The sequence below is a fragment of the Nycticebus coucang genome, chromosome 20 (assembly GCF_027406575.1).
Source record: "Nycticebus coucang isolate mNycCou1 chromosome 20, mNycCou1.pri, whole genome shotgun sequence".
NCBI classification, from domain to species: Eukaryota; Metazoa; Chordata; class Mammalia; order Primates; family Lorisidae; genus Nycticebus; species Nycticebus coucang.
Window position 1 is genome coordinate 47,452,327 of NC_069799.1, and position 22,789 is coordinate 47,475,115.

A 22,789-nucleotide genomic window follows, 5' to 3' on the forward strand; every position below is an offset into this window, starting at 1 on the left:
TTCATTTTAGATTGTAGAACTATTAATATAATCATCAATTGATTAGAACTGTGGACTAAAAATGAAGAAGAAACTTCCTTCCTGGCATACAGGGTAAGATTTGTAAGAAAAAAATTTTAGTCTATCACAAAATAAAAGCTCATTTGTAAACTACAGAAGGATGCCCCCCCACACCCACTTCATTTCTAGAATGGATCCTCCATTGTTCTTTTATTTTAAAATGGACTGTAATTATTAAACCTGAGTCAAAAGGAATTATCATATATTAATTTTTCAATGACAACCTGAGATTTACTAATTCAGGTGTATATCATTCCTATACAAAATAAAAAAATATTTTTACTATAGAACATATTCTAAACTCTAAGAAAACAGATCTTACATGTAAATATACATACAAATCAAAGTCCTCTAAGTGCATTGTAAAATTGTGTAAATACACAATGAAGCATGAAAATTTGTCTTATACTAGCATACACTATAGCATACAGCTCAATGAATCAGTAGAATATGGTGAAATTGCCAGCAACTACATACATTACTGATGCTTTACCATGTACAGCTGACCAAAAAATGTCAGAGGGGCGTGGTGCAGCTGATTTCATTATAAGGAACGACCACTAACATCACTCACAGAGAATGTAAAAGAAACCGCCGCTTTCTTCCAGCGAATTACCAATTAGATCTGCTTCTGTTGTGAAACTTACTTGCTGAAAACGGGTCTTACAGCGAGATCTGTCCCTCGAAGCCTGTAGTGAACCCACAGGCCAACTGCAGCTCCAATGAAAGGCAGCAAACTCTGCAAGGACAGGTTATGTAACGAAAGACAACCCAGAGCATGCGGAAACGTGATCAAATGGACACTATGTATCCGATGCGCAAAAGCGTCAACTTACATTACTCTAGGCTTTATGTTGTGCCGCCACCTGGTTTGCTATAGCATGTTTTTGGAAATAATGTATTTGAACATTCAAAGCTCCGATTAGTCTTGGAAGTTATAGTTTGACTAATTTTAACCACTTCTAGGCCACATAAAAGGAAGACGCTTAGGTGGGCCACTGGCCAGCCACCTTCAGAGGGAAAACGGACAAATGATTCTATATGATGTATCTTCAGATATGGGAAAATCTAAGATCACCCTTTTAAAAAAGATGAATGGTCGCTAGGGCGGCAGGCCCGCGGCAAGAGCGCAGGTGGCTTTGTGCTCGGCGCCTTCGGGTTCCAGGCTGCCGGAAGCTCTGAGCTTCCAGTGGCTCCCAAATCGCAGCTTTCCCTATTCTTGTATTTGGAGGAAGCAAAGCATCATCATTAAGAAAATCTGATAGCCTTTCGGTCTCCTTGCACAGTGCTCCAGCTCAGGATTCTTCCAAGTTCCATCCCCTTTGCGGCGTGCAGATCCCTGTCTCGGGGCGCGCAATCTCTTCCCCACCTGATTACCGTGGTTGAGACACCTGGGCTTCCTTCTTTCCATTCTTGCCTTCGCCCATCCCTATCCCCGGAGGGGCGGACGCAGCCTCGCCAGCGCTTGCCCCGAGAGGGGAATGTGTGCCTGGAAGGTGACTGAAACGAGCAGGACCTCAGAAGCCCAGTGCCACCAGAAAAGAGGTTCCCTGGGCTCAAGCGCTTCCCGCAATACGCTCCAGCGTTGTAGGCGCAAACCCGACCTCTAACTTAACTTCACTCCAGCTAATAGCGAGGAAACCACAGGGCGCGTCACAGTGGCCTCTCCCGCCTGGCCACGCGTGCTGAAATTTCCGGCACTCGGGCCAGCTGCACCGCAGCTTTTCAGTTCCCGGAGCCGGAGCCGAGCGCTCCCGGCCGCTTCTCCAATTTCTCCCTAAGTGCGAAGGAAACGGCCCCTTTTGCTCCACTGCTGCAAGGCCGGCGCAACTGGGAGCCCCGAGGAGCTGGGGAAGTCTCGGCGGACCCAGGGGTCCCCAGTGGCGCCCTAGCGGCGGCTCCTCCGCCAGCGGTTAATAGTAGCCCAATGGCCGGGTGGGCGCGGACGCTTCCTTTCCGTGGGCCCGGGAACCTGGATACGGCGCCCGCAGGATGTTCGCCGGCTGGGCCCAGCAGCCGGGAAACATGAGAAGGCCGAGGTATTCCTGTTCCCGGGCCGCGCGCGCCGGGCTGAGTAAATAAAGCGGAGACAACGGCGGTGGCGGTGGTGAGCACGCTGGAGCCCGCGCGGAGAGCATGCGGCGGGGATGGGAGAGCGCCTAGCCTCGACGCGGGATAGCCAGTCGCCTTGCAACCGGCCGCCGGCCCCGCCGCCACAGGTACAGCCCTGGGTCTCCGCGTCCTCGCCTGCGGCCAAGCCACCCCGGGCTAGCTCTAGCCCCAGAGCCGCGCCGCGCTGTGCGGCACTTTCCCTCTGCCCTGGGCGCCTCCGCGCCCCCTCCCTTCCCCCACCTCCCTCCGAGGTCCGGTAAGGACCCGCACGGGTGGGGGCCAAGGCTGGCCTAAGGATCCGCGGAGGAGCCTGTGCGCCCACCTGGCCGCGCCTCCCTTGCTTTAAAATTATTCCCGGGCGTTGGGCGGCGCAGTTCCGCAGGGAGTGAGTTCCCCAGCCACTGTCTGGAGGGAATAGGGGTAAGTGACTCGAGAAGAGGGGCGGAGGCATCGCGCGCGGGGGCTCGGGGAGGGTTGGGAGCTGCGGTTCACACATCTGCAGACAGGATCGAGCTCTCGGACCTTTGCCACCTCCCGCCACAGCGCTTGCTGCCTGCTGACCCAGACAGCGCCGACTGTCAGTGGCTGTGATCTCTGAGTGGGTTTGGGACAGCAGGGTTAAGGGTACGAACCGACAAACCTCGGCGTGCCTTTCGCTAGGAAAATAAGCGTGCCCTTGCAAGTAGGAGGACGTGCGCTGGGGTCGGAGACAGAAAGATGGGGTGGGGAAGGGTCTTGTACAAATAAAGCAGCGTGAACATAAATCACCAAGCGTACTGATTTAGAAAGAAAAGAACAGGGCGAGTCCTGATGGTAGACCAGGGGCTGTGAGCACGGAAATTTGTTTTGACACTTATCGCTGAGGCGGTGTGCACACCCCAGGCGCGTACCTGTCTGCGCCAGAGGATTCATTTCTGAGGGACACGAGGCAGCCAGCAGAGGTCTGACTGCCCTTCTCCACGAATTACTGCCGGTAGCCATGGCTTAATAGCTGTGGCCACGGTCCTAAATGTCGCGCGTGGCCGCTGCTTTGATGGCCGGAGGGCGGGGCGGGAAGCGTTGGCTAGGGTGGACACTCGTCGAGGCGCGCGCACGCGTGTGTGTGTGTGTGTTGCGGGGGGTGGCAATTCGTGCCGTGGCGGGGCGGGCTGAGAGGGTGCTGGCCGCGAGGCGGAGGCAGCTGGGAAGAAACAGAAGCTGCCCAGAGGCGCAAGGCGGGGTGATGGGGCGGGGGAAGGTGGCCACGCGCCGCTTGGGCGGTAATTCCGCAGCTACAAAGCGGCGCGGACTTGCTACCCACGGCCGCGCGCGGCGAACACAGGCTCCTGGCCGCTGCGACCCGGGAGGTCAGCTGCAGGCTCTCCCAAAGGTGGCGGCCCCAGGCCGGGAGGTGCGCGGACCGCGCTGCCTCTTACCGACCTTCGGCTTCTGACACCTCTGAAGACTCTGAAATGGTCCCTGGAGAGCCCAGAGAGGGTCCGGTGTACTGGGGCCTCGGCGCTGGCGTCTGGCACCCGCGCTGCGGAGGAGGACAACCCTGACTGCGGGCTCCGGGTGGCCTGGGTCCATCCCGGCACGCATCCCGGGACCGGCAGGCGGGTAATAGGAACGCCTGAGGAGAGAGAAGGGGGAATGTGGTACATTTGTCCTGATGCAACTTAACTTTTTTTGGCTTCATCCCAATCCGGGGGGCGCTCAGCCCAAAGAAGGCGCAGAGAGGTTCAGCCAACCAAACCATGCAGGATCTAGAAAACAGGAAAATCCCAGAAATCCCGATATGGCTCAGGACCCATTAACTGGGCCTGGCTGATACGATTGTTCACGCTACTCCAAATCTTCCCTTCCTTCCAACCCCTCCTGACGCCCCGCGTGGGGGCTCCGAGAGCCTTTAGTCTTCTGCGATACTGAAGAACCGCGCGCCGACCCACGCCTGTCCCACTCCGCTATCCCGAGTGTGCGTCCAGATTCAAACCCAGACTCGGAGGCTGGGTTTATATTTGGGAATTATATTCCTTTGCTTCCGGGGGTAAATTATTCCCAGTTGAAGTTCTTGGGGGTTTGGGAGTGGGAGGCGGGCTCTATCGCCCGGACAGGGAAGAGGGCAGGTGCGGGAGGCGGGGTGTAGTCAGGTGGGGAGAGGCGGGGATCCCCAGTCTTGTAGCTGCGGCACCTCCTTTCTTCGGCTGGGCAGCGGGGGGCGGGGGATCTGGCTCCGAACCCGGACCACGGAGGTCTGAGTGCTCTCAGCGAGTAACGTGATGACTTTTCATCTCCTAGAACCCGAGCCCTGCTGCGGAGCTCCGGGCGGCCCGGCCCCGAGGCGCTGCGGCCGCCCCGCGCGTCCTTGCCAACCGGCACCATGAACACTGTCGTCTTCAACAAGCTTAGCGGAGCCGTGCTTTTTGAGGACCGAGGCTCTCAGGAGCTGGAGCGGGGCGGCCGACCCTACGGTGGCGTCCTGGACAGTCCCCACACCCGCCCCGAGGTGGGCATTCCCGACAGTCCGCCCCTCAAGGACAACCTCGGCCTGAGACACCGAAGGACTGGGTATGCGCAAGCCCCGGGCCCCTGTCCTCCTGCGTCCGGAGAGGTGGGGGCGTCTAGCGGTGAGGGGTCAAGGGCAAAGGCGAGCCCGCGGGTCAAGATCCTGGAGTTCTCAGGCGCGCAGGTCCGTGCCTTCTGGGCTCATGAGTTCTCATTTTAAGGGAAAGAACGAAGGGATTTAAGGGATTCGTTTTTTCAAAACACGAGGGGTCAGTTCATCAGGACAGTTCCACAAAGGTTTGTTAGGGCACCAGGAACTACCCCTCAATCCCCCGCTACCTGGACCTCAGAGGACAGGATTACTCGCCCCTCTTCGGGAGGCGGGTGCCCGCGCGCGGCTGAGGGCGAGGCCGAAAGGACTGAGCTAGATACGGAGAAACAAGTCAGGGCCAAGCAGTCGTGGGGTGCCCAGGTCGGGCCCAGCGACCTTCCTCTTTGGTCACAAGAGGCCCTCGCCCGGGCCCTGCGGTTCTCCCGGCCTGGCCCAAGGTGTTGGAAAGGTCAGCTCCCCTCCAGGCGCTCCTGGTTGCGCGCGGCTCCCCCGGCCCTGCCGCGAGCCGAGAGGCGGAGGCCGCGAACCTGCCAGGCCACCTTTAGGTCTATCGGGGTCAGGGGGTTCCTGGGGGCCGGAATTCGCAGGGGCCGGCTGCTCAAGTCACCAGAGCCTGGAGCGCAGCCGCTGCCGGGCTGAGTCCCCGCGGCTCCTGGAGCGGACCTCCGGGGGAGGGGTGACCGTGTCTGGCGGGCTCCACCTGAACGATTGCATCAGCTGCTTGCTCTGCGGCGTTGCTGGTTAGTAAATTGGAGATTAGATTTCTTCAAAACTTTACTACCAGTCGGTTCGGGTGAAATTGCATTTCAAAGTGTTTAAAGAGGCAGAAGCCCAGGACGCTCTGGCGCAGGCGCGTCAGCTTCCCGGAGCGGCTGGGCGCGCGGGTGGCCTGGAGGCGACACCTTCCGGAACCTCCGGGGAGCGCATCATCCGACGCCGGTCTCCAGGCTCCTGGCTGCTGCAGCTTCCTCCTACTTTGAATATGCTTTCCCTGTGGTCTCTTTGCTTTACTTGATGGAGCAAAACTTGCCATAAACTAATTTTCTTTCTTTTCTTTCTTCTCTTTCTTTTTCTTTCTTTCTTTCTCATTCTCTCTCTCTTTCGCCTTCCTTCCTCCCTCCCTCCCTCCCTTTCTGTCTTCCTTTTTTTTTTTGGTTCTGCATCCTTCTTCCACAAACCCTTCCTTGGTAAAGTTTCCTCCTTTTTCTAGAAAATCTAATCCTTTGCGTTGTTCCCGCTGTCCAGTGGGCGACCTCTCCTTTAACCGCTGTCAATGAGAAGGCCTGGGCGACAGGCAGGAGTTCCCTGAGAGAACGCTGGAGAGCAGGCAGCAGACCCTACCCAGGCCCCGAGACGGGGCACTGCCCAGCGGCGAGGATGGCTAATCCGTTAGCCCTGCTGCCCAGATCTTCAACTAGATTAGCAGTTTTCCGCAAGCCATTTAACCGTCCTCCTCTAAACCTCTAACCTTGGACTACGGGTTCAATGTATCCCCCTTCGAGATAAACCTAGCGTCCTGCCACTTGAACCCCTGCGACAAGCAGGCTGCTTGTGAGAGATGCTGAAAATGATCCCCCCCACCCAGAAACTGTGGAGATCCTATGCCTTGCCTCACTCCAACTTCAGGGCTCCCGGAGCGAAGGCGCACGCGGGGCTTGGGGCCCTGGGGTGCTGGGCCGGGTCTCCACCTCTCCAGCAGGGTCCCGACGGGTGGTCCCTACACCGTGGCTCAATGGGGCCTCCTCTTCTCCCGGTGTCCCAGGGCCCGGCAGAATGGCGGGAAGGTGAGGCACAAGCGACAGGCCCTGCAAGACATGGCGCGGCCCCTCAAGCAGTGGCTTTACAAGCACCGTGACAATCCGTACCCCACCAAGACCGAGAAGATACTCTTGGCCCTCGGCTCGCAGATGACACTAGTGCAGGTAATGGGACCCTTCCGAGATCTACTTCCGGGCGCGGGGACGCGGCGCGGGCGCGCGTAGTGTTTGTGCCATTCGGCAAGTGGCGCCTCTCCCTGGAGACCGAGGGAGCCCAGCCTGCGGGAAGAGGATTTCTGAGTTTCTTCCTACCCTGCCTAATTTCTTTCAGTGTAGCTGCGGAATTATGAGAAGAAGGTAGCTGGCAATTTGAATTTATGAACCATTCATAGATGCATCCAGATGATGATACTGGGCAATGGTTTTCAAACTTCGGTGTGCATCAGCATCGCCTGGAAGGCTTCTTAAAACAGATGGCTGGGCCCCACCTCTCTGGGACAGGGCTGTTAATTTACATTTCTAACAAGTTCAGGTGATGTTGAACTTGCAGTCCTGGCCCTCCACTTTCAGAACCCCTGTTAGAGCCTCTTATTAGAGCTCAGGTCCTGGGTAGCTTTCAAAATCACCATTATTAACAGAACTAGAAGTGGGAGCAGAAAGGCAAGGAGTGGCTTCGGATACTTTTTTATTTTTAATAAGATGTATCGTGGACATTAGTTGCAAACCACAGCACTTTGCTGTGTGTACTTTTCCAGAGAGCATAGAGAAAAGAGGCAGATTTCAGATGGTTGGGTTACTTTGCCAAGTGTACAAAAATAGTTCAAGTTTGTTCGTTCTCTAGTGGACACCACGACTTTACATTTGAATAGCTTTTCCAAACATAATCTTATTTGCTATTCAGAAAATCACGGTCATGTAGTCACTATCAACATTTTACACAGGACATATCCAAGGCGATGGAAGTGTAAGAGACAGAGGTAGGCCTGGAAATAAAAAATAATTCCAATTCCAATTCTTTTTATCACACCACAATTTTCTTTAATAAATAAGGTAGCATGAACTTTTGTACGTGCAAACAAGCACATGTATTCAGAAAGAGAAAAAGGAAGAGCTAGATTAGCTGAATTTTGTACATTACAGTAGCACCTTTAACTGCTTTTGTGAAAATTTGGCCATTCCATTAAATTTACAGAAAGGGGGAATCCCAAAATTTAAAAAAAAAATCCTTATAAGATACAACAAAAATTGTTTTCCAGAGTATTTAAAATTGTTCTTTGAGAATTACTGGGAAGTTTGACAAAGCATGAAAGTTGACTTGTAATCAAGCTTATCAAAACTTTAATATGTATTTTCTGCTGATTTTCAGAATACATTTGTCTAGAAAAACATCTGTTTTCTTTCATATTCTCAGTAATAGTGATTTGCTGCAGCACTGGAGGGGAAAATTAATTTAATGTTCTTGGCTCGATATCCGTTTAACATAAAATGATGACCCTTTCAGTAATTTACCAAAGTAGTTTCTAAGTAAATTATTGCAGTCAGAAAAACTTGACTTACGCGAATGAATGTGTATGTTCTGGTTTCAGTTTAAACAAGTATTTATTTTGAAAATACATTAATTTATAGAGTTATTTGAACATTTCACAATGATATCAGCAATAAAACATTAGATTATTTTGGTCGATTCTATAATTTCATATTTAGTGGTGGACATTTATACAGAAAGCAAAAAACATTTGTGATATAGTTTAGAACATTTTTAAATTGTGAAATGCAGTCCTTGTCATTAGGAGAGCCACTTAAACTTTCTTATGCAGGAGTTTTGTTGAGCTGCAATGCAAGTAGTTATAATTATTTTTTACCTGTAATGACAGCTCAAATACCAATAACAATTCTTTTTACATTTAGATTTTGGCAAGGCTATTACTTTTTTTTGTTGTTATCATAATTTGCATTAAATTTTCATTGAAACCTCCTTTTTTCTCTTATACTGGTCCTCAGAAAATAAAAATGCACAAAATATGTCATTTTTGAATGAGGTAAAGATAATTATTATAATAATAAATCATACCTATATAATGATTTCCTAATTTTACTATAACTGAGGTGGGTTTCTGGATCTTTAAAAGTGATAAATGGAAAAAATCAAAGTGTATAGAATTACAAAGGGACCTTCTATATAAATCCATTTTGAGGCCAGTTATTTTTATTAAGACACCATAGGATATCTATGTCAAATGTGTGTTTGTACATGTATATACATACAATCACACACATATCTATCCATCTATTTTTATATATGGGGATTTGTCTAAGTCAGACATTAATTAGCAAAAGCAAATTCTGATTCTGGGAAACCCAATTAATTATGTAAATATTTTACATTTGGGGGGAAGAAAATATAAAGCTGTGATCTGAATAAAGCTGATGATCCCTGCTACTTAGATCTCTCTGTAATGAGTCATTCTCCCAGTGAACAAAATTCTCCCGTGGAGTCAGGCCTCCTGGGAAGTGATCCTGTCTCATTCATCTTCACGTCCCTGTCACCTCTGGCAGTGCTTTCCATATAGTCAACTACCTGTACATGTTTTTAGAGTGAATAGGTTTCTTTGGGGAAATAATATTATAATCACCACGTAGCTTTCCAAAATACCTTTCCGAGCAACAAGAGAATGTCTTGACATCTGACTAAGATGTTCTCGTTTTAAAATCCAACCCATTGTAGGGAATATGCAGAGGGTAGTTCTTTAATGCAATGTGATTGCTATGCAGACACAAGTATAACTCATCGTATTGTTCTTAGAATGTCTGAAAATGTCATCTATTTGTGTCTAGAAACAAATATGGAGTGTGTCCCTTGTTTTTGTCCCAACTCCTTTTTCTTATTTCTTACAACACTGCCTGCCTCCTGTTTCTCCTGGTTCATATTAACAAGCAGTCGGTGTAACTGTTTGACTCCTTAACTGTAAGAATGTTTTACAATTTGAGAATTTCTTTCACACTTAACATTTTCGTTTTGGTGGTGTGCCAGAGGTGTTTTGTTTTGTTTTTTTGTTTGTTTGTTTGAGACTGAGTCTTGCTCTGTCACCCTGAGTAGAGTGCAGTGGCATCATCATAGCTCACTGCAACCTCCAACTCCTGAGCTCACAGAATCCTCCTGCCTCAGCCTTCCAGAGTGCTAGGGTTATAGGCAGAAGCCACCCCATTCAGCCCAAACTTTTCATACAAAGTAATTTTACCTTCTTTTGCTACTCTTAAGTTGATAGGGAAGAGTGTGAAACATGGTTAACAATACCCCTTGAAGCCTAGAAATAAAAAGCTAAAACTTGAGGGGAGGAAATATTTAGAAGACCTCAAAAGGTGTTTTTTCTATTAAATAGAAACTCTGAGGACATTGATCAGCTCCTACGATTATTTTATCCCTGAAAAAATGAAGCAAATTTACACAACTTTCATTTATTTCTATTCATTAGACTAGGCAATTTGTCTTCATTTACTATGTCTGTGTTTGGCTCTCATTTTCATTACTAATCTGGCATCTTCTTAATGAAATATAAACATTTTTTATATGATTTACAGGGAATGATGTGTGTGTGTGTGTGTGTGTGCGCGCCGCACTTTGATTTTAACCAACCAAAATATTTCACTGTGCTTGATTCCTCTGGCTGATTATTGTTCAAACATTATAAAAATACACTCTGTACTCTTAAAATATAAACAGCTTTATAGTGGAATAATATAAAGTATGGTATGTAATCAGGATTTGTATTATTGAAGGATAATGAAGCTTACCAAGGAATAATGATTGGATGTTAATACTTTCCTTACAATAGAACTTTCAAATTCCTGTGATAACTCCACGTACCATTTGTTGAAACTGCTGTGTTGCAAGCTATGCCAAACCTCTGTGTTGGTGTAGATCTGTTTTTGCTTGGTTTTGAGTGTTTCTGCTGAGATATATATCCCATTATCAACTACCGAGCTTAGGACAAGGATTAAATATTCAGTGAAGTCTCAGATTGGTCCTTTACGTTATTCCAAGTGTTACACTATGTGATGCGGAAATAAGGTGCTTAATATTTCAGTTGAATTACTCAGAATATGTTTGTTAATTCAGTATGTTCAAAGGTGGACAGACGCCAGTTTATCCCTTTGGGTTTACTCTCATGATTGCCCTGTCAATATGATGAATGTAAACACTTCCATTAGAGTAGAATGAAGATTTAGTATTCTCTTCCAGCTTCTAGATATTTGGTTCTCTAAGCTTTCACTACAAAATATGGTTACATATACACATAAAATAAAGCACTAAGTTTGACATCAAAATGTTGTTCCAGAACCTGCCCTTGGTAAGGAGGCCGGTTCCATGTAAAATACAATTTAAAGAAAACATAAATGACAGCCTGAAGGAATCCATAGTAGGTGAAAGGCAGAAAATTTGAACTGGCACTTTTGGCTGCAGTGAAACAGATGGAGTTTGCGTGAATTCATCAAGAAAAAAAATTACAAAAACAAAAAAAATATATGCAAATTCATTAACCAGCTATTTTTCTGCTGTTTGCAAGACTTAACTGCAAATAGATATTAAATACCTCAGACTGTGTCCAGCTGTTAGGCTGTACTTGTAAATTTCTGGTAATAAAATACTGGCAGAGTAAATGTTTTAGTAGATTGGTGGCTAGTCAAATTTATGAAATCAGTGTAGAAACAGCTTATATTAGACATCAGCAAAACTTTCTGGAAAATTTCCTGGTGTGCAACTATTATGATAAGATAAAAACTATGAGTATTTCAAACACAGAAATGATAGGACTTACTGGGTGGCGGCTGTGGCTCAAAGGAGTAGGGAGCCGGCCCCATATGCTGGAGGTGGCGGGTTCAGGCCCAGCCCTGGCCAAAAAAAAAAAAAAAGATAGGACTTATATCTATGAAAAGCTAGTTAATCCCCATGACATAGAAAGTTTCCCCATTCTTGTCTGTTAGAATTATACTATACTTTTTTTAAAAAATAGAAGGCTATTGCATTTTCTATGAAGAATCGCACAAGAATTAGATTTTACATGGTAGTATGTTGTGGTTGTGTTAAGATTTAAGGTTAGTTAAGAGTTAAGGTTAGTCTGAATTATATGTTGCTTAGTAAGGAAAGTAACAAAAAAAGAGTTTAGGGGTTGAATTCTAATATTATAAATATGAGTGCTACAGGGGAGGTTGCAGGCTGCCCTCACAGTGTGAAGGGACCAGAGAAGATTTAAAGGCACATATCTGATTGCTGAACAGAGTAAAGGCCAAGGGCAGAAGGGAGGTTAGTACTGACTAGAAAGGAAATTAACATTGTCATAGGGGGAGTGTGGGCTGTATTCACAGATCTTAGTTTTTAGACTGAGCAGGTGTATTAGGAACCATCAAATCCATTTTATAGATGAAGGATTTAAAGTTGAGAAAAGTTGAATGACTTATCCAAATTCACAAGGCATGTGTTAGGGAAATTCAGAACAGGAAACCAGGTCTCTCTCCGTTCTACCACAGTTATAGGGTAACAGGACATTTCTGAAGCTTTGGAGCAGTCGGGCGATTAGATCAAAACGATGTGTCCGTGCTTGAAATTGATGATGATGGTTAGGATCCATTTACAAGCACAGAATGGAAGAGAGGAATGTTTAAAAAATGTTCTAAAGCTCCTGATGGGTAATAGTGGGTTGGATGAAAGTAATAGGATAGAATGTTGGCAGTGAGTTGAAGAATGAGAGGGAGGTTTGAGAGATGGAATTAAGAAAGAGCCCAGAGCACTTTGTGCTTCCTTGGTGAATAGATACCCCAGTATCCAAGCTCATCCATTATTACCTCTTCATACCATGGCTAAAGTATAATAGCTACTCAGGAATATTGGTATATTATTTGTATGAATAGTCCTAGAAATTGTCTTATCTGTAGAGGATAGACAAGACGGAGAATTTGAAGTCAGACTGAACCCAGTAATGGTAGCACAGCTTGACAGAAGAGAAACTGGTGAAGACTAAGACTTCTGAAATGCCATGGTGAGATGATACCAATCATTGCACATAGATGTCAAAGAATAATTATCATTGCTTACGGCAGAAAGGAGATAACAGTGAACGTACATGGAAAACCCACCGTATGCTTTACCATGGGGTCAGGATGAAAAAAAGAATGTTATTTTGTTTTTGTTTTTAAGATTTACCACAGTTGCATGCAATAATTAGGGCTTGAGCAATGTGCAAAAATATGTACATTTATAGTAAAAGTCTAAAACAAAAACAGAAAATTTCAATGCAGTACCAAATAAACCATTACAGTAATGGGGGGTTATGTTCTGGCCCAAATGGGCAGAAAAGACTTAATTCTCTTCCCCTGTTTCATTCTTTTAAAGACAAATATTGTGTGGTGGTGCCTGTAGCTCAAAGGAGTAGGGTGCCGGCCCCATATGCCGGAAGTGGTGAGTTCAAACCCAGCCCCGGCCAAAAACTGCAATAAAAAGACAAATATTGCCCTTTCAGGTTCTTGAAAATTTGTATACTGATGATAGCCTGTTATTTTAGAAGAAACTTCAAGTATCATTATTAGCCTCTAGACATCAATGGCATCTTTTTTTAAAAAAAGGAAGTAACTTTTCTTGGTTTTGGAATGTTTTTTCTTTGCCTTCATCTATTCGCCTAAGGAATATTTGATGTTTGGTTGACAGCAGGGCACCTGTTGGCCTTTTCCTCCCGCCTTCTCTGATTTGCCCCGTCTCTGTTTTGCTAGCTCTTCTTAGCCCGCACCCTGCCTCCCCCTCACCTATCATCTCTGCGCCCTCGCTGCTGGAATCTGATCTTCCTCCCCCTTAAGTCTCAAATACCACTTTGATTTTCTTGCTGGCTTTCTCTCCTCTGTCTGCTGAATTTCTAACACCTTCCACTAGACAGTCCTCAAAACCAAACACATCATTTCATCCTCAAAAAATTAGGCTTTCTTTCTCAGAATGGAAAGACCCTTCTCTGGGTTATACAGGTTTGATAATTGAAGGTGACCTTTAATTCTTTCTTCTCCCTCACTGCCCCAGAGTGTTTCTGGAAACGGACTTGGATTTGTTCCTAGGTCTTCTTTCCTGGGAATACGTTGCCCTACTCACTGCACCTGACATATTCTGGCCTTCCTTCAAATCCGCGGAGCTTGACGTCTTAAGTCACAGATGAGAGCAACACCTCTTTCCTTTGGACTCTCAAATTATTTTATTTTAATATTTTACATGCCATGCATCTTCTATTAGTTATTTATCTCCTCTTTTACCTCTCTTCTAGTCTTTCCTCTTACTGAATTATTTTTGGATGCCTAAATCTCTTCATTTTTCTCATTCCCAGAATATGCTAATTACCCGATCAGGGCCGAGCATGTTTGTTGAATAAATGAATGGATAGGAATGCACAGTATTCTTATATCCTGAGAATTTTTAAGGATTAGAGCAGCTGAGTAAAGCTTAAATCCTTCAGGAGAAAGTGATTGCACATGGGTAATGTGTTTTAATGTTTTGCTAATAGAAAAATAATGCTGTTTTAGGTGTCAAATTGGTTTGCTAACGCAAGACGTCGGCTTAAGAATACTGTTCGACAGCCAGATTTAAGCTGGGCTTTAAGAATAAAGTTATACAACAAGTACGTTCAAGGAAATGCCGAGCGGCTGAGTGTAAGCAGCGATGATTCGTGTTCTGAAGGTGTGTTAATATTTTTATTTTGTTTTCTTTGCCTCTGCAATAAGTTTACCTCAACTGCTATTTTAAGGTTGGTCCCACAAAATACGATGGTGCTATAACGGTTCATTTTTACTGCATGAGGTCACTTCATGTTTACAATACTATAAATGACCAACAAAATTATGGCTGTTTCCTGTCATTTATAGATTGTCAAAATATTTTCGGTGAAATTCATTAAAGCTAAAACACCGTAAACAAGCAATTACATTAATTCCTGCTTTCTTTTGCCTAAAAATTAATCTTGAATATATAGTTGTCTAATGTATAATTTTATATGCTCTAAATATTCTTCCTTTGGGTATATTTTTATTATTAAATATAATAGTCAAGTGGTTGGGGGAAAGTATGCATAAATACTTAGTGATGTTTTTGCCCCTTAGATGGAGAAAACCCTCCAAGAAACCACATGAATGGAGGGGGCTATGATACCCCAGTTCACCATCCCGTGATTAAAAGTGAGAGCTCAGTTATAAAATCTGGAGTGAGGCCAGAATCACAGGCCAGTGAGGACTACGTGTCACCCCCAAAATACAAGAGCAGCTTGTTGAACCGTTACCTTAACGACTCTTTGAGACACGTCATGGCCACAAACACTGCCATGATGGGAAAAACGAGGCAAAGAAACCATTCGGGATCTTTTAGCTCCAACGAATTTGAGGAGGAATTGGTGTCTCCATCATCGTCAGAGACTGAAGGCAACTTTGTCTACCGCACAGGTAAGCCTGTCTTTTTATAGTAATAACTATGATACCTTCTTTAAAGCAGAACTAAAACTGCAGCAAAGTAGTTTTATTTTGACAGATGTAAAGGCGTCAGACTATTTATGGGTTGCCTGTAATTCAGTTTTAAAGCTTTTCTTTTGTTTTTAATTGCCAACTGATATGTTTGTTGATAGAGGATGGTCTGAACTGATTACGGAGAAATTTTCTATTTTAATAATAAGCATTTTCATTCCTAATGATAATATTACTCTTAAAGATAACAGTAAAGGGCTTGGCGCCTGTGGCTCAAGCAGCTAAGTTGCCAGCCACATACACCCGAGCTGGCAGATTCGAATCCAGCCCAGGCCCACCAAACAACAATGACGGCTGCAACCAAAAAATAGCTGGGCGTTGTGGCAGGGGCCTGTAGTCCCAGCTACTTGGGAGGTGGAGGCAGGAGAATCGCTTGAGCCCAGGAGTTGGAGGTTGCTGTGAGCTGTGATGCCATAGCACTCTACTCAGGGTGACAGCTTGAGGCTCTGTCTCAAAAAAAAAAAGATAACAGTAAAGGAGGTATATAAGGTCGACATTAAATTCAGGTGCAGTTTACTATGTTAAACTATTTAAAATTGCACGTGAACTTGATGTCCACCTTGCAGATTTTTTTAATGAATAACATAGAATGGAGGAATTTCTCGGACCTGGCCAGTCATACAAATACTTTGTATTCTGTCCTTCATCTTAAATGCTTTGATTGGTAATAGTGATGGGAAATGAACACAAGAGAACATTATGCCAACTTTTGTAAAGGAAAAGTATCGGTCTGGTTTCAATTGCGTTGGAAATTTTACTCTCATCCCTGGAAAGCACAAGCAGGGCTGATGCGTAGCGTTGACAATTTTACTTTTATTACAGAACTAATGAATCCATTTTTCTACCTGTCCAAATCTTTCAGATGGAATGGTGGGGTTGGTTAAAATTTTCTGTCTTGACTTCAGTTCCCAGAGAGATTTGCTGTTAAGAAGTTTTTTTTTTTTTGCAGTTTTTTGGCCAGGGCTGGGTTTGAACCCGCCACCTCCCGTATATGGGACCGGCACCCTACTCCTTTGAGCCACAGGTACCACCCTGTTAAGGAGTTTTTGAGTGGGTTGCTTTGGAGCAAGGGATATCTGAGACCCGAATGAGGTGGAGGTAGAATCTGGTTCTAAAATGGCCAACTCATGAGATTTAGAAAGTTAGAGCTGGAAATAACCTCAGAAAGCATCTAGTCCAGCCACATTGTGTCACAGATAAGAAAACTCAGGCCAAGTACGCATAGTAGTTACGCTTCACCAGAGGTAGTGAGCACATTGCTACTTCTAGATTACTATTACTGTTGTTATATCTACTACCAACAATCATTATTTATCTGGTGGTCATGATATGCTAGGTCCTGTGATAAATACTGCACAAATGTTACTGTGTCTAGTCCTCATAGAATGGAAGAGCTTGATATGTAAAACCATAGAGCTTTATAAAGGAATTTAAATTTGTCTTTAGATTCATATTCCTTTAGCCAGAAATCTGATTTTCAAGTGCTCGCAAATATGTGCAAGATATATGACCTATGAGGATTCTAAGAAAATATCAATATATATTTAAACACTCAAATCGATCTTGTTTTCTGTTTACATCTCCAACTCCATTGATAGAAAAAAACAAACTCCAAATATTCAGAAATAGTCTTGTGATAATTTGGCTTAGGAAGAAGTACAGGTTAAAAAGCTATTTTAGCCAATAATGAAAATGAATAAACTACATATTAACATCTAATCAATATGAACAGAGCAGAAATGGAGAGTCATTCGAAGCTTTGTGAGTGTTTATTTTCAGAGAAAGGAAAAGAAATCAAGCCATTCAAATGCAGATAATTGAAAAAATAATAAAAAGAAAAGAAAAATGGAAAAAGAAAATCTGAAAGCAATAAAAAAATAAGCAAAGAATTAAAACAAGCCTGAGCAAGAGCAAGATTGGCCTCTACAAAAAAATAGAAAACTATGCTGAGTCCCAGCTACTTGGGATGCTGAGGCTGGAGGATCAAGAATATGAGGTTGCGGGTGGCACCTGTGGCTCAAGGAGTAGAGTGCTGGCCCCATATGCCGGAGGTGGAGGGTTCAAACCCAGCCCTGGCCAAAAAAAAAAAAAAAAAAAAAAAAAGGCAGGAAAATAAAATAAAATAAAATAAACATCTTAAAAAAAAAAAGAATATGAGGTTGCAGCGAGCTATGATGATGCCACTGCACTCTGATTTCACTGCTACACTCTAGCCTGGGCAACAGAATGAGACCCTATTTAAAAAAAAAAAAAATAGAAATTTAAAATACCTGAAGTTCAAAATGACAAAGGAGATGCAGAAATGAATACAGTAATTTAAAACGATTTTTAAAAATTATGATGAAGTTCTATGTAAAATTGGTCGTGTGCTGTGTGTACACATGTATATGAAATAAATTGTTATTGTCCACATTCTTTAAATTATAGATTTACAAATAAGAAAAGTTTTAAATGACCAATAACTCAGGAAAAATTAAGATTTTTAGTAAATCCAGTTCCCAAAACACACGACTTGATTAGATACAATGTTTTTTTCAAACTGTGAAGAAATAATTAATTTCCATGTCTTACACATTTTTCTAGAATGAATAAAAATGCAAAAAGTACCTCAATTTTTAAAAAGGTAAATGTCATCCTAATCCCAAATCAGATAAAGACAGCAGCATTAAAATCAAAACTTTTATTTATAATATTGATACTGACTTGGAAACAACATGAGAAATATTTATCATGTAGTATTAAATGAAAAGCAATTCAAAATTATGGAAACACTGAATACGATTAAGATGATGCAAATGTGTAATGATAAAAATGAAAGATTTTTGGAAAAAAACGAAAATTCATTTTAATGAGGTGGAAGGATTGATAGTGGGTAATCTGTTATTTAAAAATAATTTTTTTCTTATTTATTTTTCATATTGCCTAATAAAAACACCATATGTCTATGAAATTTACCCGGTAGGGTGAGTCTTCTGAAATGCAAGCTCTTTTCAAAGATGACAAAATAACAGCTCAGAAGGAAAAGCATGCCCATGTAGTTGATTTTTTTCAAATTTAAATATCTTGGCCATTAACTTTTATTAAAACATTCCAAATGCACTTGGTCCATACTAATAGACTATTCATTTGCCAAATTCCATTTTTAAATAAAAGCCTTTTTTTGTTGTTTTTGTTATGCAACCAATGAGAAACCAACCTAGGTGTGTAAACTTCTGGTTTTTCATGCATGTAATAAACTTTTAAAAAGCAGGCTAAATTTTTTATTTTTGTAGATGGGGAATTAAGAAAGACTTGTGGGCTGAGGCTGATCCACCAGGTTTCAAATCAAAACAAAAAAATGGCTGTATTCTGTGGGAACTCAGTGACATTGTTGCTACCATGGTCTCCAGGTTACCATGCATGTATAAATAGTAGAATAGGAGATTTCTTTTCTTTTCTTTTTTTTTTTTTTTTGAATAGGAGATTTCAAGAAATACTTTCAGAGTAACTGCTATAGTTTTCTCTGGTATACAGGCATCCTCTAAATTCCTTCCATTCCATCTGGTTATATCTTCCTTTCCTCACCTAAATAGAAATTTTGTAAGTCTGCTATGAACACTCCCTCTCCCAGGCAGATAGTAGTACAAAGATTTTTAACTTCCAATTTTTTTTCCAAGATACCTTTAAATACAATTTACTGGTTTATCTCCGCTAAGGAATTTTTTCCATTTGCCCATTTATTTTTGCTCAAGAGTGGCTGTCTCCTGATGCATTTTATTAAGTATATGGACTCAAAAAGCCAAATGAAAGATGGCGTGTGGAGGGACATGTATCACTGAATTTTATTTCTCTATTATCAAATTCTAGGTGGGAGGAATGTTGCAGATTATAAAGTAGTAATCCTAATCAAACCTTTTACTAGAAATGGTCAAAGCAGATACAAAGATGTTTTTGTGACTTTTATATAGACATTATTTCTCTGTGATATCTGCAGTCTGTAGCATCACGTTAGGGCAGGGGAGTCACTCAATAAATATTGATTAAAACAGCTCTAATAGCAGTAGCCATACCCATTACAATTGACTAGAACTACTAAGTAATACTCAAAGGAAATTGAGTCATCCATTGTGATCTGTTGGATTAAGTCATCTAAATTAAAACTATCATCTCTTTTCCTCATGTTAGATTAACAAATGGTAATTTGCAGATGTTTGACAGAGTGAATTTCCATCACTCCCCCACTACGTGGTGGGTCTACTCCTGAAACTTTTGGTATAAGGACACCTCCATTCCTATTGAATCAGGGCTCATAGTCCCCAGATGGAACCATTTCTGCCACCTTACAGAGTGCGGCCTCATTGGAATCTTTGCTAATTGGAATTAGTTGATCCTACCTTCAAAACCAAGTCTATTGAATTTCTTTCACTCTTAAGGGGTGAAGAGAGGTTTCTAAGTGTACTTGATAAGGGGAAATTGGGCAGGTCTTGAAATAAAACAATGGACTTCCCCTTTTCTTTGCTTAGCTTGAGGGCAAGTCCCTAATTACATTTTTTTCTTTTCATAGCTCACAAAGGAACACTTTATAAATTCCTAGTACCTTCGAATAATTGATCTTCTGAGCCCCACTAGTCTGTCAGCATACAATTTATAAATTTATCCTGCTCCCAAGTGACTGAATGTTTAGACTTCATCTTGTTAAACTGTCCAAAATCCCTCTTAATTAGACACCTCTAGCATAGCCAGTACATCTAGGCCATAGGCGTCTTTGTTAGTGTAACTTAATCATGATAACATCCCCTTGGCTTTATTGAGGTGAATATGAAGAAGAAATGGAGATTTTGATGGAGAGAAAACAAGAAACCATTGATTTGAGACCTGGGAGACTCTGTCTGAGAGGGAGGGTCAATTTGTTGCCCTGCCACCATTGGAGAACTGGAACAAGAGTGAATTTGACAGTGAATTTCCATCACTCCCCCGTAGGTGGGTCTACTCCTGAAACTTTTGGGATAAGGACACCTCCATTCCTATTGAATCAGGGCTCATAGTCCCCACATGGGACCATTTTTGTCACCTTACAGAATGAGGCCTCACTTGAATCTTTGCTAATTGAATTAGTAGATCTTACCCTCAAAACCAAGTCTATTGAATTTCTTTCACCCTTAAGGGGTGAAGAAAGGTTTCTCAGTGTACTTGATAAGGGGAAATTGGGCAAATCTTGAAATAAAACGATGGACTTTCCCCTTTTCCTTGCTCAGCTTGAGGGTAAGTCCCTAATTGCACTTTTTTCTTTTCATAGCTCACAAACAATGTATAAATTCCTTGTACCTTCGAATGGTTGCTCTCTGAGCTCCATTACTCTGTCAGTATACAATTTATAAATTTATCCTGCTCCCAGATGGCTGAATGTTTAAATTTCATCTTGTTAAACTGTCCAAAATCCCTCTTAATTAGACACCTCTAGCATAGCCAGTACATCTAGGCCATAGGCCTTTGTTAGTGTGACTTAATCATGATAACGTCCCCTTGGCTTTATTGAGGTGAATATGAAGAAGAAATGGAGATTTTGATGGAGAGAAAACAAGAAACCATTGATCTGAGTCCTGGGAGACTCTGTCTGAGAAGGAGGGTCCAATTGTTGCCCTGCCACCATTGGGGGTTTGGAACAAGATGAGAGAACAAGGCATTTGGGTTACTAAAGAAAGAGGAACCATGACATAAAAAGAAAATTTGAGAGGATAGCAAAGGCCAGCTGCCATCTCCAGAACTTTTTTCTTGGCTAACAATGACCCTCAAGGAGAGAAAATGTTCTTTTTTAGTTTTTTTCTCCCTCTTTCTGCACACTGTGTACTTTTGAGTTTTAAGCTGGTATCAGTAGCAAAATCTAGACATGCTCTTGAGTTCAATAAACCATTGGATCGGCCTGGGATTTCACCTTAATTTACAGCGTAGTTTCTTTGGAAAAATACACTGTCTGTTCTAAACAACTGAGGTAACAAGTTTTCTTCTGGGACACAGCACATCTGTATATGGGGTGCTCCTGCGTGCCTGCGTTCCACATACAAAAGTGTTTATTAAGAGCCCTCCAGGCAGGCCCTGTGTTTAGCTGGTGAGAGCCCGGGGTTGTGTTCGAGACCACTTACCAGTGCGACCATATTTAAATGAACCAGAAGAAAGATGCGAAGAGATGGCTTGGCAGATCTTTGAGAAGAAGAAATGGTGGACGCTGGCCCTTGATAGTATCTGTTTCATTGATTTTAGGTTTGGGTTTTGGGGTCAAGGTGGGACTGCACCCAGGGCCCTGTGTCTGTGAAGTATGAACAGCCCTCCTGTGTGAGCACACCCGTGTACACGCCGGGTTTCTCTTTGGGCTCTTGTTGACTAGCAAGTCCACCTCGGATACTTTTTTTTTCCTTCTTATTTTACTTCCCTTTTTGTGTTGTTACTTTCTTGTTTTTAGTGCAAGAATTAAGCTTTGCCATTTTGGATTATTCTAGACATTCTTTTCCTGGCATGCAAATGACGGCTGATGTGCTCCAGCAGAGAATAATAAAACCCTCTGTCACCAGTCCAGCCAGTGACATTTAAAGGATACTTGAAAGGTTATCCAATTTCTTGTCTTGTACCTCACCTAACAAAGGCCAGCTGGGAATGAAGTATTTCACATAAGTCAAATTTCCAGAGAGCAGAAATGTAAGTCCCAATTTAAAAATTAGAGAATATTCTGCTCTCCTAAACTTAGAATTTTAAACACAGCTTCTAAGATGTGCCATAACAATCCTTCTCTGAGCTTTCTCCTCCTTTCCAGCTTTTTATTTGATATTCTACACCTTTAAATCAATAACCTTTGGATCAATCACAACCTGAGTAAACGTGTCCCTAATTCTTTGAATAAGGAACAATTGTCTTTCTGATAGTCTTTTTTTTTTTTTTTGGCCGGGGCTGGGTTTGAACCCACCACCTCTGGCATATGGGACTGGCACCCTACTCCTTGAGCCACAGGCGCCACCCTCTGATAGTCTTTTTTAAAAAAGGAACTTTCTTAATTATTTCAAAGCAGCCACCTCTTAAGTGAGATTCATACAAAAGCTGATCTCTGGGTATGAATTATAAGCACTCTTCTGAACACAACCGATTCTTAATACTTATTTGTCGGTCGTGATGACCACAAAACACATTTATATGGGTTATTTCTGAAATTCCAATTAACTTGATTTTGAAAATTCCATTTTCTTCATGGAGTCACTTGTAAAATTTAAATGAAATCGCACCAGTATCCCACAGCAGAGATTAAGGGCAAACAAAAAAATAAAAAGAGAGAGAGAGAGAGAGAAAGAATAAATATTGACAACATTTGCAGTTTGCAGGTTCCTTCCTGGGTGGCTTTTCGTTCACTTTTCTTTGTTATTTGGTATTTCATGAGATTTGGATCCCCCACACAACGTGGCTTCCAAACAAATCGAAAGTGTAAGTAGGAGGCAGCTTAGTTTAGAAAATGTGCAGATTTTTTAAAGTTTTATTTGTGCTAAGACATTTAAAATTTATTCTTAGTTATTTTGAAATATACCCTTGCATTGTGTACCTTAGGTGAGATCCCCCCCAATGAAATGACCATACCACAAAACATAATTAAGGGAGGTGATGGCGACGTAAGTCAGTTCGATTTCAGCATTCCACATTGTATATCAAATCATCACTTCATACCCCATAAATGTGTACAGTTATAATTTTAATTAAAAATGAATAA

The 22,789-nt window shown here is 43.1% G+C and overlaps 1 protein-coding gene across 3 annotated transcripts in view; it reads left to right on the forward strand.

The window, feature by feature from the left end:
• Positions 1 to 2,166: 2,166 nt before the first annotated feature.
• Positions 2,167 to 22,789, forward strand: part of MKX (mohawk homeobox) — a 75,780-nt gene continuing 55,157 nt past the window's right edge. For 2 of the 3 annotated variants that reach the window (XM_053572766.1, XM_053572765.1), the window contains exons 1-4: positions 4,352 to 4,719; positions 6,531 to 6,690; positions 14,080 to 14,233; positions 14,653 to 14,988. In XM_053572766.1, the coding sequence (XP_053428741.1) occupies positions 4,532 to 4,719; positions 6,531 to 6,690; positions 14,080 to 14,233; positions 14,653 to 14,988 (838 nt within the window). In that variant the 5' untranslated portion in view covers positions 4,352 to 4,531. Of the gene's footprint in view, positions 2,280 to 4,351; positions 4,720 to 6,530; positions 6,691 to 14,079; positions 14,234 to 14,652; positions 14,989 to 22,789 lie in introns of those variants that run through there. The other variant, XM_053572764.1, reaches the window with a different exon arrangement.